Below are 17,099 nucleotides of genomic sequence, written 5' to 3' on the forward strand. Positions count from 1 at the left end.
CGAAATCTCTAGGAGCCCTACCTGCCCATCCATCTGCCCATTTATTCATTCATCCTTCACCCTACTACCTCTCAATTCATTCATCACCCACTTATTCATTTACTGAATGAGTGAGCACTTATTGAGCCCTGTGTGTATGCCAGGACCGGAACTAGCTACTGGAGAGGGAGAGCTCTCAGATCAGGGAGGGGAAACAGCCCCAACACCCTGTAACACAGCATGTTTCTCTCCACAAGTTACTTAAACAAGGCTCTGGAAGCCCTAGAGGCCAAGTGTCCCACGCTTCAAGCTTCCCAAGGCAAGGGTCCTTCATTACCTCCAGGGAGATCTTCCAGTCACACAGATCCTCCTGGCATCTAATACTATTCCTTCCTGCTACAAAAGCAGCCCGCTTCTTATAGCCCCAGAATGGTGGGGAGTGTTTCTGATGTTCCTTCTCATTAACCCTTTATTTGGGCCTTAGAGTCATCACAGTCTCAGGAGAAACCAGGGGAAGTGATATGAGAGCATGGTCAAGTTTCCCCTAGACATCATAACCCAGACTTGGATACACGTCTAGCCACTTCCTTTTCTGAGCATGAAAACAGGACAGAAATTCCCAATGTCCCTTAATTCTGGCATATTCCCTCCCCCACTCCTCCTTGAACTACTTGTCCTCTATTTGTGACATCACAATGGTCTCTATGGCAACTGATTGTGAGGTCACCAGTCCTTAAAGCAACAGAATCTGTGGGTCCAGACAATGGCTTGCAAGAGAAAGGAAGAATACAAAATGGAAGCCTATAGAGATCATCTCCTGGGAAAAGGGGAGGCCACCCAAGGCCTATCAGCCGGAGGGCTTCACTTCTCAACCCATCTGCAGTAGGGCCGCATTCGGAGTAGGCAAGAGCAAGGCCTGCTAGAAAGGGACTGCTCATCAAGAAACCGAGGGAGGCTGGGTGCGGTGGCTCATGCCTGTAATCCCAGCACTTTGGAAACCTGAGGAGGCGGGGTGGATCACCTGAGGTCAGGAGTTCGAGACCAGTCTGGCCAACATGGCGAAACCCTGTCTCTACTAAAAATACAAAAATTAGCCGGGTGTGGTAGTGCACACCTGTAGTCTCAGCTACTCAGGAGGCTGAGGCAGGATCGCTTGAACCTGAGAGGCAGAGGTTGTGGTGAGCCAAGATCGTGCCACTGCACTCCAGCCTGGGCAAAAGAGCAAGACTCTTTCAAAAAAAAAAAAAAAAAAGAAATAAAAAGAAAAAAAGAAGCTGAGGGCTGAGGGTCATCCTGAGCATTGGCTAGACTTCAGAGGCAGGCCTCAGTTCAAATCATCCCAGCCTAATGTTTGTCTTGGGTAAGTTTCAGAATCTCCATTTCTTTACCTATGAAAGGAAAATGATGCCGCTTGCCTTTCAGAAAAGTATTCAGTGAGATAACCTGTTGGAGAGCTTGGCACATAGTAGATGCTTGTTTCTATCTACTTGTACTTGTTTCTGTTTCTTTTTCTATCCCCTCAGCCCTTAAGCCTAGGGTCTTGCATATTATATGTGCCTTATTAATGTCTGCGATTACTTACAGTAATCGATTACCCACACTGTAAGTGCAGGGTGAGGGCTAGAGGGCAATGTTTAGAGCAGGGGAAGTCAATGGACCCGGATTCAAATCCTCACTCTGCTACTCGCTAGCTGTAAGTCTTTGAGCAAATCACTTTTCTGTTCCTTGGTTTCCTAACTGTAAAATGGGAGATAGCAATATTGTTCTTCGTAGGGTTGATTAGGACTAAATGAGAGCCTGCAAATAAATAGCAGAGCTTGGCGCACACGAGGTGTACAATACTTAAACTTGAGTGAGGCTGTTTCTGCCCGCGCTGCACGGTTTCTGTTCACCATCAGTTTTCAGGAAATGTGAGTTAATCTGTGGGGTGTCCAGAACTGGAGAGTGGGTGAACCTCAAGAGAGGGCCATAGGACAGCAGTCTCTCCCGGAAAGGGGTGACCGCTCACTTTCTGGATTCCCCCTAGGCGGACACCCAGCTCATATCAGTCACAGGAGCTGGGTGCTCCTTGAAGTCAGAGTGAGCTGTGTCTCACTCATCTATGAAGCCCAGACCAGGGCCTGACACATGGCACAGGTTCAGCAACAGTTAAGGTGAACTGAGTTAGAGGATGTCTTAATAATATACTGGCTAACATATATTCTGTGCATGTTCTGTGCCAGGCTCTGTTCTAAGTACTTTACATTTTGATCCTCACAACAACCTATGAGCTAGATATTATCCATTTTTAAAATGCAGAAACAGGCTAAGTAACTTGCCCAAAGTCACACAGCTAGTAAACAATGACGGAGCTGGGATTTGAACCCAGGCTACCTGGCTCTAGAACCTATGTTCCTTTTTGCCTTTTTTTTTTTTTTTTTTTTGAGACAGAATCTCGCTCTGTAGCCCAGGCTGGAGTGCACTGGCACGATCTCGGCTCACTGCAAGCTCTGCCTCCCGGGTTTACGCCATTCTCCTGCCTCAGCCTCCTGAGTAGCTGGGACTACAGGTGCCCGCCACCACGCCCGGCTAAATTTTTGTATTTTTAGTAGAGACGGGGCTTCACCGTGTTAGTCAGGATGGTCTCAATCTCCTAGCTTCGTGATCCACACGCCTCGGCCTCCCAAAGTGCTGGGATTACAGGCATGAGCCACCGCGCCCGGCCAGAACCTATGTTCTTAACTCCCACATTACCCGCAGCCCCATGGGCTGGGTCCATCCATTTTGTCATATCTGCCACCACGAATTTCCTCCCCCAGCTCTCCCACTTGCCCGTATCTTCTCCCAGCTGAGCCTAGGCCCAATGCAGCTCAAAGAATGGAAATTCTCTTCCACCCGCCTCAGCAATCTGCCTCCCCCTTTTCTGAAATAAAGCCACCGCCACACCGAAGCCACCGCCGGATCTCTTGCTTATTTCAAGCCCTCCTAAAGCTTGTTGAGTTCTTAACTTATTAAAGATAAGCACATGGAAATAGGGAGCAAATCTCTTTATTTATGACATAATCTCCAGCCCAGAAAAGCGGCAGGAACAGTGTTGCCTATATTAGGGAACCAATAGGAAAAAAATCAATTAGATCTGCCAGAGCGTTTCGCTATTAACTTTCTTCTGATGTTTCTCTTAAGGCTGGTCATGGGGGTCTCCACTAGCAGCCGAGGTGGAGAAGAGAGGAGAGCTTTGTAGGAACAGAGGAAGGAATGTCACAAGGAAGGCAGCCGACCAGGCTTCCAGACAGACAGGGGAATCACTTCATCATGGTCTCCATTTAACCTCCATGTCTCTTGCTGCAATATCAGTTGGTGTCTTTAAGGGCAGGGGAGTCAATTGGTCACTGTTGGCTTCTTGCAGACTTGAACCCCAAGTCTGACCACATTTTTGCAAGACCCATCGAGGGAAGGATCCTCCCTTTCTGAAAGAACAATATTCTGGAGGGGCTCTTCTTGGCTGGTATTTAGTAGGGCCTTCTGCCTCAAACAGCCCCATGCGGCTACTGCGTGAGGTCTTCACATCCAGCTGCCTGCCTCCAGGAGCACTTTCTAAGCTATCTCCCAGAGATAGGGCTCACTCTTATTCCTGAGAGCCTCCAGTGAGGGGGGTGCTCTAGCTCCCATAGAAACCCCAGAATTCATCTCCTTAAAGGCTGGGGATCATGGCTTGTTCAATAGTTTTTCTTCAGGTTCAGGCATGTAGCAGGGGCTCAATAAATATTCACAGAATCAATAATTATTATAAAAGCCCCATTGATGGAATTCTCGCTCTGTACCAAGGCTGAGAAGGGTGATTTGTCACCCAAAGTAGGACCCCTTTGCTGCTTCCTGAACCGACAACCCAGAAAAGCCTGCCAGTTTTGTTGTTTTGTTTTTCCTTGTCTTGCTATTTGGCCAGGAGCAGCAGTAGCAGCAACTCCAAGAAGTATTATTATTATTATTATTATTATTATTTTTTGAGACAGGGTCTCACTCATTGAGACAGTGAGACCCTTCTCAAAAAAAATATATAATAATAATAATAATAATAATACTTACTTCTCACTATACTCCCAGGCTGGAGTATAGTGGCACAATCATGGCTCACTGTAGCCTCAACCTCCCCAGGCTCAGGTGATCCTCTCACCTCAGCTTCCCAAATAGCTGGGACTATAGGCATGCACCACCACACCTAGCTGATATTTGTACTTTTTGTAGAGATGGGGTTTCACCATGGTGGCCAGGCAGAGGAGGAAGCTGAGTCAAGGAGGAGAAGTAACTTGTCCAGACTAATAAGTGAATTAGATATTCTATGTCCATCCACGGTTGGTCATTAGGAAGTTCTTCTTGAGATCTAACCTAAACCTTTTCTGTTTCAGCGGCACTGGCTCTTCTTAGTCCCATGGAAGCACAGATCAGCATCATTGCCCCTGCAAACTTCTCTCAGCTTAGGAGAGTCCACTTGCTCTTTGCACATTGTTGACTTGAAATGAATATTAAACACCAAACCTCATAGAGGCCAGCCCTGCTGGGCGGGCAATGAACCAACCCTCTTTATGCCTGTTCATTATTATAATTAATATCGAGCTGAGGTTGGTGACGACCTCGCCCTCGCCAGGTATTTGGGCTATTTTAGCAGCTTATTCAGATCAATGACAGACAGCTCTGAATAGATAAACTCCCCGCCATCCAGACGAATCAATTGCAACACTGCCGTCACAACAAGCCCAAGAAATCAATCTGATTTCAGGCGACATGGTAACTCAGTGCTGGGCAAGCTGATTTTAATTTCCGCGTGGCTGAGACCCAGCTTCCTCTGCTCACTGGAGCACCCCTCTTTCCCAGTTGATGCTCTGTGCACACAGGTGCCCAGGGCCCTCAGAGGACTCAGGCCAGGGGGGCAGCTACATGGAGGACAGGGTAACCAGGAAGCTGTGTTACTTTGAGGAAGACTCTTGAACCCCCAGACCCAGAAGGAGCTGACTCAAATCCACTGCTGGGATCCTTGTTTTGCTGGCTTCAGCTTCGATTTTCCGCTGCCCTTTGCAAAAAACCAAGCCTGGAGGCCTTTCTGGGCTGCCTCCCAAATCAGGCAGCTGCAGAGGTAGGCTGCCTATCTCAGGCACCAGGACAACTGCCCTTTTTGGTCTGGGAGATTGAGTTTGTCTGGCAGGGCAACAAAAAACTCATCAGGATAGATGTAGTCATGTATTGGGTGCCTACTTTATGCCCAGGCACCATGCTAAGTAGTTTATACACATCATCTTCCTAACCTTTGTGACAGCCCAAAGAGATCAGTAGCGATGATCCACATTTTGCAGGGAAGGAAAATAAAGCTCAGAGAGGTTAAACAACTTGTCCTGAGTCACACAGCTTGTAAGTGGTAGAGCCTAGATTTGAACCCATGAGTATTAGACTTCTGTGCCTAAGCTTCAGCCACCACACTCTCCTAAAGATGACATCAGAGGTGCCCATACTCTCCCCCTGTCTAGATATTGCCTGGTTAAGTAATTCCGACTTGAGAGAGGAGGAAGCAGATTCTGAGAGGACAAGCCAGCGCATTTCCTCCAAGCTCCCAGGGAAGGGGAGCCTTTCTCATGAATTCTTACAGTCAGCAATTGTTCCTTGAACTTTCAATGCTTCAGGTACTAAGTAGAGGATGTCGAGGAATGAGAGAGTCAAGAGGCTGAGCTGGCCTCCTTCCCACACCCCAGCTCTGTACCACCCCACTTCCACCCCATCCCATTAATAGGTCTAGATGGTGAGGTGAGGGGCTGGGACAGGCAGCAGTGTGTTAGGAGATGTGGCTTTGAAGTCAGCAGATCTGGGTCCAAATTCTAGCCCAGCTACAACTTCTTGGTTGAATACACCTAGGCAAATCTCTTAACCCCTTGGAACTTCCCTCATCCTGTCCATTCAGTGGGGATAATATTACTCAAACCACAGGTTTGAGGATTAAGAGGGAAAATTGCATGGGAAGTGCCTAGTATAAAGTGGGTCCTCAATAGGCGTTGGGTTCTTTCCCCCCTTGTGCCTGCTCTTTCTGAAACCCCATGCCTTGGGTGCCCAGTTCTGAATGGCGGAGGTCAGGGCATTTCAAATATGTTTTAGCCAAGAAACTCTTTTTTTTTTTTTTTTTGAGACAGAGTCTCGCCTGTCACCCAGGTTGGAGCTCAGTGCCGCGATCTCACTGCAACTCCCACTTCCCAGGGTCAAGTGATTCTCTCGCCTTAGCCTCCTGAGTAGCTGGGACTACAGGCATGCGCCACCACGCCCGGCTCATTTTTGTATTTTTAGTAGAGATGGGGTTTCACCATGTTGGCTGGGCTGGTCTTGAACTCCTGACCTCGTGATCTGCCTGTCTCGGCCTCCCAAAGTGGTGGGATTACAGGTATGAGCCACTGCACCTGGCCAGCTAAGAAACTCTTTCATCAAAAGACACTTTATGAGGATGGCAAGGATACAAAATACATAAAGGGGGAGTTGGTCAGATGGTGATAGAGGGCTGGGAGTTCTCCTGGCTTGAACCCCTCTCTCACCCCAAGCCCCATAGCAGCCGCTCAAGTGCTTTCCTCAAGCTCTGGGCCAGTGTGTAAAGGGCTGCCTCACTCTTAGGTATCTCAGGTCACGGGCTTCTCAGGAGCTCAGAAGTGATCACATCTGGTGATTTCTGGCTCCAACACTATCTCTCAGCCACCAGCTACCTTGAACCTGTTCTGGATTCAGGGCATGACAATTTAGGTGCCAAATAGGCAAAGCTGCTTCTGGCCATAGGGAGGCTGTATCTGGCTGCTCCGGGTGGGAGGTGGGGTTGGGCATCACAGCTGGGAGAGGCATAGATCTGGGGATCTATGGTGGGCAGATGACCCAGGATTGTGCAGGGGGTCTCCATCCGTCTTGGGCAGCAATGGACTTGCAGGCTTCCATGGGAAGGAGATGCCTGTTCACCAGGCTCAGCACTTAATATCCTCCCCGAGGGAGGCGGGGACCACGGGGAGCGGAAGCGCAGTGGGGAGAGTGACATACTACACCATACAGTGAGCAAGTGACAGAAGTGAATTCAAACCCAGGCCTGTGGGCTCCAGAGGGCTGGGGCTGCCCTTCACTCTCTCCTGTCCATATAGTGGTTGTCCTCTACCCCCAGCTCTCTGCAGAGAATTATCTATCAGCCCTTTCACCCACCAAACACAGAACATGAAGAGAGAAACTAAAATTATAGCAGGAGGGAATGGGATTAGCTACTGGGAAGGACTTCCTGACTCATTAGCTTGTCTCTAGAATAAGTTATTAGAGAGGCAGTGCGCGCTCTCTCTCTCTCTGGAGGGATTTCAGATGGGTCTTCAGTTCAGCTGGGTCCCTGTGGCTTCCACTCCCTGAAAGCTACTGAGAGAAAAGCTGACCCCTGACATGTATGGCTTTGTTTTTCGTAACGTTTATTTTTTGAATAGGTAATACCTGTACATGGTTCAAATAATAAGGGTATAAAAGGTTGTTCACTGAACTCTCCCTCCAGCCCCCATCTCCAGGTTCTCCTCCCCAGAGGCAAGCAAAGTTACCTGCTTCCTGTCTAGACATATACAAGCAAACACGGACACATATTCTCTTTCTTGAGTCTTATTTTTAATACACAAGACATAACATCCCCTGCAAGCTCTTCTGTGCCTGGCTTTTGTCACCTGACAATATATCTTGGAGATTACTCCGAATCAGTACATAAAGAGCTGCCTCACTCTTAGGTGTCTTTTTATGGTCACGGACTTCTCAGGAGCTCAGAAGTAATCACATCTGGTTTGATTAGCTTCACATTTCCATTTACAACCTCCCCGCCCAGAGAGGGCAAGGAACCCCTCCAAGGTCACGCAGCAACGACTAGGGACGCGCAGGCTTCTCCCCCTCCTCCCTCCTCCGTTCCCAGCTCCTGTCTCCCACCACCTCAAGGCTGAGCGCCGCCCAGGCGACCAGAAGGGAGGGGGGGAGGTCTCTAATTGAAACGCCCTCCGTGCTGCCCATTTGCGATCCGCACCTGGAGGGGGCGCGGTGCGCAATGCGGGCGGGACCGTGGGGCTCCGGGTGCGGGCGGCGGCTGAGTGCCCACGTGGGTGCAGGCGAGGCCGGGCTGATTCCTCGAGAACCCCGCGCCTCGTGCTTCCCTGTAATGAGCTCCCAGGGCCCGAGGTGAGCTCCCTCCGCTGCTCACATGGCAGCCGCTTGGCAACAAAGAACACGGGGACTTTTTTCTTCCGTGCCTGACAGCTCATTAGAAGAATTAATTTACTCTAGCGTTTGCAGTTTAAAGGACATTATTTACTGGTTAATTGTTGTTATTACAAAATGTTAAATATCATTATTTATTTCCCAGGCCCTGACAGCTTTCTGACGGGAATTTATTAGGTGAGACTATATCACCGATAGGCACCCCTGTGCGGGGCAGTCTAAGGGCGGGGAGTTTGCCCCTAGGCCTAGCTCTGTAGGCAAGGCTGACACTCCGAGGGGCAGAACAGGACGGGCTGCACCCTGGCCCACCCCAGGACAAAGGATCATTGTCTCCTCCTCATCCCCCATTTCTGCTCCCTGATGTGTGTGTGTGTCAGCGGGGCCGGGGAGCTGGCAGACAGGGGATATGCCTTGCATAAACCTGCAGTTTAGGGGTCAGGCTGGCAATTACCGGAGGCCCAGCAGCCAGAATGAGGTCCAGACTTTGGGTCCTTCCTTTAAACAGTATTTCCAAGAATGTTCCCCTCTCCTGAACACACAGAATTGAAGAGCTGGAACGAAGCCAGGTGGTCCGCTGGTGCTCAGAGCACAAACCAGTGGCCTCCAGGCTGTAAATGGCCTATGGACTTGAGTTTGACCTACTCAAGAGACTTCACATAAAAATCCACTTTGCTGGCTTCCTTTGAAAGATCAGACAATCTTGCCACAAGACTTGACCCACAGTCTTGCATCAATTGGAGATGATCAGCTGGCACTGAAGGGCAGTGCTGTGCAAGGAGCATGCCTGCTCTCCAACAAAGGGAGGGTGCCACCTTCCCCCTTTGTTGCCTTCTCTACATTATTTTCCTAGCCTCCGTGGGCATTCGAGTTTTCAAACCCGATCTGCTCTAATGATCACATACAGATGTAGAAACTGAGTCCAGACAGGTTAAGTCTCTGATGGCCAGGACCACAGCCCCAGTCTACTTTTCTTTTCTTTCTTTTTCTTTTCTTTTTTTTAGGATGGAGCAATCCTTTATTTTTATACACTTTGACAAGGAGGTTTTCCGTAAACAACCTTTATAGTGGAGAACAGAGAACAGGAAAATCAACCTCCAGACATCAGCAGCTGCTCTGCTCAGGGCTGAGGCTCTTCCCTGCCAATGTGGTGAGGTGGAGGGGTGTACTTACCTTCCTTTATCAGCATATCCTGCTGTTTCCTGATAGTACCCATCATTTTCCGCTGAAGCAAACACTCTACGGAATCATCACATTCTATCTTGCACTCTTTCTCTGCCTGGATAACACTGATTCCACGTGCACATTCTATCCATTCTTTTTCAAAAGCATGGCATTGAGCAACAATCTTGTAGGGCTGTTCAGCACTCTGGATTGCCCACCATTGATCTGTGTTAAGGCTGAACCTTTGCTGGATGTCCAAGAAAGGCACGGCGATCCGATACTTGTATCCTTGTCTTTCTCTGGCCACCACTTCAGGAAGACCCCCAGTCTACTTTCACCACACTGTGCTGCCCCCTGAATTTCTCTGCTCCCACCTCCTCTTGGTCCAGCTTAGAGTGAGTTCAGACAGGGAGCATAGGTCTTCAGCAGCTTCAGGGGCAGGAACAAGAAGCAGCCTAGTGAGAATTTACGAGGATCATGGCCTTATAAATAGCATCTACTTATTCATTCAGCAAACAGTTTCTGGGAATCTACTACGAGACGTATTAAAATGGTTAGGAACCAAATTGTGTTGTCGAGGAAATTAGTCTGGGGACACTGTTCATGAAGCAAGTTACACAGTGACAATACAAGGAGATGTCAGAATAGTAGAGGCATAGGAAGATGGGATTGGTGGGGCTGGAGAGAATTCATCCTTCATGCAGTGTTTTCTAGGCTAGGTGGATGGCCTGCATCCTCAAACACAGATGCATGTGTCTTATTTAATTCTCACAACATGGTGGATTGAAAATATCTGTCATCAGCTGATAAATAATGGCTATACCAGGCCTCAGACTTGCCGTCTAGATTCTTCCCCCAGGGTGGACGCTTGCAAGCCACTGCAGCCCTGGGGACCTTCTGTTCTAGCGGGTGGCACCCTTGCCAGTCTGTTGACTGGCAACCACATCTCACAACCACGCTGATTACCCTCATTTTACAAGTGAGGAACCTGAGGCTCAGAGACAGATGAGAGAAGCTGGGTGTTGACGGGTAAAATGGGCCCTGGGAAGGAGAGAGAATTGTTGTCTGAGACCAACACCCAGCCTCGGGAAATGTGAGTCTTGTTGCAGGCTTCAAACAATGACCCTTTAGACAAGGTCTTGGGTACCATCCTTTCCTCCCCGGGAACCTGACAGCGGTGGGTAGCCTCAAGAAAAATGTGGAGAACCAAAGGGAGATGAAAAGTTCTTTGAAAAAGTATGAAAACGGGTTCAACTGAGCCATTATTGCTGCTATACTGTATATTATTATAAAGTTATTTCTGCCTGGCAGCCTGGTTTATGTTAGACCCTACCTCATTGCTTCCAGGTTACAGGCCCTAATTCCTTGTCTGGTGAGACAGAAAAAGACCAGCAATATTGGAGTGAATCCTGAGCTGATTCAGAAAGTGTACAGCTTGAGGAATTTTAGAGATTCTCAGAATATCAGGGCTTGCTGTCCTTTGGAGGTCTTCACCACCACCCCCCTCATTTCATTTTATTGCCATATTAAATTTTTAAAAATTTAATTCATTTTTGGAATAGGTGATACGTGCCCAAGGTACAAAATTCAAAAGGCGTAAAAGAGTATACGGTGAACGGGCTCTCCCACTGCTCAGAGGCAGCCAGTGCCAGCAATTGCTTCTGTTTCACTGTATTCAAAAATAACATTGTTAGGCCGGGCGCGGTGGCTCAAGCCTGTAATCCCAGCACTTTGGGAGGCCGAGACGGGTGGATCACGAGGTCAGGAGATCGAGACCATCCTGGCTAACACGGTGAAACCCCGTCTCTACTAAAAAAAAAAAATAAAAAAAATAACATTGTTTCTCTTTTCTGTTCATGTAGAAAATACAGCAATTCCTGTAGAAGAAAGTACGAAATCATATGTAATCCACTATTTGGAGTTGAACATTGAATATTGTTCACATTTTTGGTGTTCACATTTCAGCCAGCCTTTTCTCTTTGCATAGATGCATGCATCTATAGTCACAAACTTGCATAACCTGGTTTTATTACTTGTTTACATTAAATGTGATTCTTCAAAAATACAGATCAGAGAGGATACAAACTAAACTGATAACAATGAGTACCTTTGGGAAGAATAATGAGGTTGGGTAAGGATTGAAGGGAAATTTTTTAGAATGAAAATATATTGATATAGTACTTCCTCCTGTTATTCCTCTGGAATCTGATTTTAAATGACTAGATCAGAGGCTACTACTTAATCAATCCTTTATTATTGTGGTTTTAAGATGTTTGCAAGTCTTGCTATTATAGATAAAGCTGAGATGGACGTTTTTGTATCTTTTTGTAGGTTGGAGCAAAAGTAATTGCTGTTCTTGCCATTGAAAGTAATGGCAAACCCAATAATATCTTTGCACACTTATCTAGTTTTCCTTGGGGGTGCTTTAAGAAATGGAACTGCTGGGTCAAAGGTGGTGTATACTTTATGGCTTTTTGATCCATCACGTCAAATTTCCTTCCCTCTGGGCTGTCCCAATCTTCTGTTCCATCAGCAGAGCCTGCCCCCTACTCCCACATCTGATTTGTTCAACACAGCACACATGTAAGGTCTGTGAGATAGTGAGGCAAACTCATGGTAGGCTGGGACAGCTTCTTCTCGGGGTGAAGAACCCTAGGATGCTGGCAGCAGCCCAAAGGGACCTCAGTGGCCAAAGGGAAAAGGAGGAGGAGCAAGGAATGGGTGTAGAACCCCCAGGCAGGTGGGCAGGGGCCTCCACCAGTCCAAATTACAAGGCCAAAAGTTGTACAGCAACAACCCAAGGCTGGACCTGGATCCTCACCAGGGACCTAAGTGCCACCTTCTGCAGTGGCGCTGCAGAGCTAAAAGCACAGCCGAGATGGTTCCTCTTGGAGTTCTAGCTCATGAGAGTTACATGGCCTCAAGATCATGTGGACATGGAGAAGCTTCTAGGACTGGCTCCAACTCCTGCCTTCGCTAAGTGTCTCAGATTTGATTCCAGGTCTCCTCTTTGCTTCCAGGTGCTTGTCACTGCCCAATACTTGTGGGTGTCACCCACAGCCTTTGTACTCTTAGATTCTCTGGCAAGTTGACCCATTTCATTTGGAAAACTTCAGAAGAAACAGGGCAGACACAAGATGGACTTGTTGATTTAATTGAAAAGATGGTATTCTGAAAGCACCCCCTCCCCTCTGGAGCCCAGCATCTTCACAGTAGCTGAGGTTTCCTCGTGATGGGGCGAAAAGAGAAAGCCCAAGATTGCATCTCACTGGTGAGATGAATAATACATTTGAAGCATCTCACAAACTGTGTTTGATCTGCCTAAAGCTTCAGCCGTTAACGTATTTCTCTTTATCCCCAGCAAGGGAGGGCTGGGAACTGTCAACATTTTCCTTTCTGCCTAATTTGTGCCTTCTCCATAAAGAGAAAAGCAGGGGCTGGGGGAGGGAAGGAGACAAGAAAGGGAAGGGTGACACACTCCCTGGAACAATGCAGTGAGTCACAGTACTGGGTGGTGTTCCCAGGGCCTGGGAACACTGGGGGTCATCAGGACACAGCAAGGGGTGGTTGACTCTGGGGAGAGGGGCTGTGCTATGTGTGCCGGGACCTGTTTGCAGGACTGTATGCCCCTAAGAAGTCAGTCCCTCGGAGGGTCCGTCTCCTGTGTTTCTGGTGGGAAATCAGAGGTGGGAAACTGAGCCTTGCCAGTTGCCAAGCACCAAAGATGCTTCCTTCATCTCATGGGAAGCAGAGGGTAATGGTGTTAAAAACTGCCCTGACTGAGCTCAGGAAGAGCACTGTGCCTGTATTTTTACCAACATGCTTCCAGTCACTCTTTGTGCCTCTCTGCAGGCCGACCTTAGCGTTAAGGATCCTATCCAAGGTCACGCTGAAGGTAAGAGTCAGGCTACCTGGTCCAGAAGTTCACATTCTTAAGTGCAGTGCCATTCCCCCCTCCCCGCGTCTCCATGACTTTGCCTACCTAGGCTCCTATCCTGGAGTAGGGTGGTTACGAGCAGACTCTGGAGGAAGGCGGCTGTGTTCTGAATCCTCTCACCAAGCCTCACTGTCCTCGTGTGTAAAACGGAGGTGTTAACAATAGTACCGACTCCATAGTTGTGGTGAGATTAAATAAGTAAATATCCTCCGGTTCTCAGAGCAGTTCCTGGAGCATGGGACGCACTGTGTGTATTAGCTCGTTTGTATTTTTCCCACTTCAATGAGCTGGTCTATGTGTGTATGAGCTCTTATTCCCAGCCTATTCTATTCCACAGTCTGGGAGCAGCCACCCCTCCCAGCTGGCCTTGAACCTATTTCATCTCCCCTATTGGGACGATCATCTCTGTTTCAATTCACATTATTTCCTAGCCCTCTTCCTCCCCTACCCAGCCTGGTTTGGGGCCCCACCGTCAGACCCCACCACATAACCCTCATTCCTAGAAGCTTCCCTGAGACCCCCCCAGTGTACCGTTGATGCATATTTCACCAGGTCTTTTGCGTGAGTTCTTCTTTTTTCTAAATTAAAAAACTTATTGGTTGGTTTGTTTGCTTTTTAAGAGATGCGGTCTTGCTGCATTGCTTAGGCTAGATTCGAACTCCTGGGATCAAGTGATCTTCCCACCTCAGCCCCTGAGGAGTTGGGACTACAGGCATGTGCCACCATGCCCAGATTAAAATTTTTAATTGACAAATAATAATTGTATATATATTTATGGGGCACATTGTGATGCTTTTGTTTTATTTTTATTTTAGAGACAGGGTCCCACTGTCACCTAGGCTGGAGTGCAGTGGTGCGATTATAGTTCCCAGCAGTCTCGAACTCCTAGCAGTCCTCCTGCCTCAGCCTCTTGAGTAGCTGGGACCACAGGCATGCAGTACGATGCCTGGCTAATTTTATTTTGTTTTATTTTTTGTAGAGATGGGGGGTCTTGCTTTGTTGCTCAGACTGGTCTCAAACTCCTGGCCTCAAGTGATCCTCTCTTCTCAGCCTCCCAAAGTGTTGGGGTTACAAACATGAGCCACTGCGCCCGGCCTGATGTTTCAGTATATGTTTACAATGTGGAATGATTAAGTCAGGCTAATTAACAAATCCATCACATGATCTCACTTATATGTGAAATCCAAAAAAGTTAAAGTCATGGAAGTAGAGAGTGGAATAATGGTGGCTGGACGCGGCGGCTCAAGCCTGTAATCTCAGCACTCTGGGAGGCTGAGGCAGGCGGATCACCTGAGGTCAGGAGTTTGAGACCAGCCTGACCAACATGGAGAAACCCTGTCTCTACCAAAAAATACAAAAAATTAGCCGGGTATGGTGGCGGGCGCCTGTAATCCCAGCTATTCAGGAGACTGAGACAGGAGAATCACTTGAACCCGGAAGGATGAGGTTGCAGTGAGCCAAGATCGCACTACTGTACTCCAGCCTGGGTGACAAGCGCAAAACTCCAAAAAACAAAAAAAAAAAAAAAAAAAAAGAATGATGGTTACCACAGGCTCAGGGAGGGGGTTGGATAGGGAAAGGGGAACTGTTAATCAAAGGGTACAGAATGCGTGGTTTCTAATAGGTCCTCTCATTCCCATGGACTTTGCTGATTTGGGTGGCCTTTTATCTCCTGTAATGGCCAGTACAGAAGACACCCATTCCCTTGGTAATCAGCACCACACTTCCGCATGTGGGAAAGCACCAAGAGAGATGACGTCTCTGGGAGGGAAACAGAGCAGATAGTCCCCACTGGGGAAGGAACAAGGGACCGAGGAGCGAGAGAGATGCTCCCAATAACTAGCAGTGTGTCTCCATCCTAAGCCACTCGTTCCTGTACTTCAGTTTCCCAGCCTCCTTCCTCTGCCGACCCCCTGTGGGGAAGCTGCTCATTGTGTCCACCCTTAGTCCCCTAAGCTGCAGCTGTGAACTGGGCCTTATGCGCAGCAGCCAAGAGGCACCTCAGAATTCCCAATTTCGGAACAGGAGGAAGGAGTCTGCCAAAGCAGGCTGTGAAACTAGATTTTGGGGAGGACTTCAAGTGTGGTTGGTGAGAGGGGGGTCCTGGGGAAGGGAGACCTCTCTCTTCAGGGCAAGGCAGGCCTGGGGTCCCAGTAGCCTGGCCTGCATGCCTGCCCAGTGCCCCAGAGCCCTTCTGTTCAGGCCTGGCATCCCACAGAGGTGGCATTTTGCTCAGGAGCTCAGAGCACAGATGAAGAGGCGGGCGTTGCCAGGAATTGATTTGCGGGAGCGGCGGGGGCTTTCTCTTCCTTCTTACTTCCCTGGTCTTTGATCTCCTGTCCTCCATAGTCCATTTCTCCCCCTCCTTCCCTTGATTTCTTCCTCTTTCTCTTTCTTTAGCTGAATCACAGCCGCTCCCTAGAAGGCAAAGGCTGGGGGAGGCAGTTCTTTGTCCTCTTTTTCCCTTAACTAGGTGGGGTCCTCGCTGTCCAGATTTTAGCCTTCTACCCAAGTCATGAGGCAGGATTTGGCCATGGGGAAAGGATACACACACACACACGCATGCACGCACACACACGCACGCATGCACACATTTCCAAGGCAAGAGCTGAAACGGAGGCAGAAAAATCAAGGGAAAGGGGAGAGGCAAAGAGAGAAAGGGTTCAACCGTCAGAAAGACAGTAAAAGACAGAGATGAGGAGAGTCAGAGACAACGAAAAAAGAAAATTGAGCAAATTAAAAATTTTACAACCATCCAGCAAGTCTGCAAAAATGATCTTCCCCGCGGTCTTTCATTTATCTCATTATCTGACTCCTAATGTGCTTTTTCCCCCCTTTCTTTTCTCGCCACACTTGGTGCAAAATCTTATTAGATTTTTTTTTTTTTTCTGGCAGGGGCTTCATATAGTCTTTTTCATTACATTTCCTAATAAAAGCAATCACTAGGACGGCATCGCTGGAGGATTAAAAAGCCACCTCAGCAGCCTCCTGGCCAGCAGAACCACTACTCGTGGGAGCCTTGTTCACACTGCCAGGGGAGTGGGCCAGCCCCTGCCGGCCCCGGGTCAGGGAAACCCAGGCTGTGCTGTGGAATGTTCCAGGGCACAGATAGGTTCATGATATCATGGGAGAAGAACTGAAGGAGGGGTCCCTTCCTGAAGCTATTGTAGAGCAGGAGTGACAGACATCTGTATTTAACCCAGCTGATCCCGGCTGATTTTTGTTCCTGAGGAAGGAATATTTTGGGTCTTTTTCTTTGGACTTTGGCCCACTTCGTCCTATAGCAAATTTTTATGAATAACATCTGTGATATAAAATATTTATCCCCCTTTTGTTTTGAAATAGGGTCTGTCATTCTGTTGCCCAGGCTGGAGTATAGTGGTGGGATCTTGGCTCACTGCAGCCTTGACCACCCTGGCTCAAGTGATCTTCCTGCCTCAGCTTCCCAAGTAGCTACAGGTGTGCACCAACACACACAGCTAATTTTTCTTTTTTTTTTTTTTTTTTTTTTTTGTAGAGACAGGATTTCACCGTGTTGCCGAGGCTGGTCTTGAACTCCTGGGCCATGGCTTCCCAAAGTGCTGGGATTGCAGGCATGAGCCATCATCCCCAGCCAAATCTTTACCTTTTAATAGATTTTATTTTGTTACCTAGACTTTTTTTTAGTGTGTATAATATACATAACATTTACAATTTGCAATTTAACCATTTTAAGGGTACAGTTCAGTGGTATTGAGCACATTCACACAGCCATCACCGCCATCCATCTCCAGAACTTTTTCATCTTCCCAAAATGAAACTCTCT

At 48.1% G+C, this 17,099-nt stretch overlaps 1 protein-coding gene across 1 annotated transcript; it reads right to left on the reverse strand.

Annotated features, from left to right (window-relative positions):
* Positions 1–9,313: 9,313 nt before the first annotated feature.
* LOC113219738 (NADH dehydrogenase [ubiquinone] iron-sulfur protein 5-like) lies at positions 9,314–15,648 on the reverse strand. Its single transcript, XM_026447111.1, has 2 exons — positions 15,612–15,648; positions 9,314–9,666 (listed from the first exon to the last, which is right to left on the reverse strand). The coding sequence occupies exons 1-2, from the start codon at positions 15,646–15,648 to the stop codon at positions 9,314–9,316; spliced, it is 390 nt and encodes a 129-aa protein (XP_026302896.1).
* Between the last annotated feature and the right edge of the window lie 1,451 nt (positions 15,649–17,099).

This window comes from Piliocolobus tephrosceles, chromosome 16, assembly GCF_002776525.5.
Source record: "Piliocolobus tephrosceles isolate RC106 chromosome 16, ASM277652v3, whole genome shotgun sequence".
Taxonomy (NCBI): Eukaryota; Metazoa; Chordata; class Mammalia; order Primates; family Cercopithecidae; genus Piliocolobus; species Piliocolobus tephrosceles.

Excerpts from the sequence above, each read along its gene's own strand:
- LOC113219738 (XM_026447111.1), bottom strand. The coding sequence starts at position 15,648 with ATGGACTATGGAGGACAGGAGATCAAAGACCAGGGAA. Across the intron at positions 9,667-15,611 it reads GGAGATCAAAGACCAGGGAA|TGGTGGCCAGAGAAAGACAA; the intron begins GTAAGAAGGAAG and ends GTCTTCCTGAAG.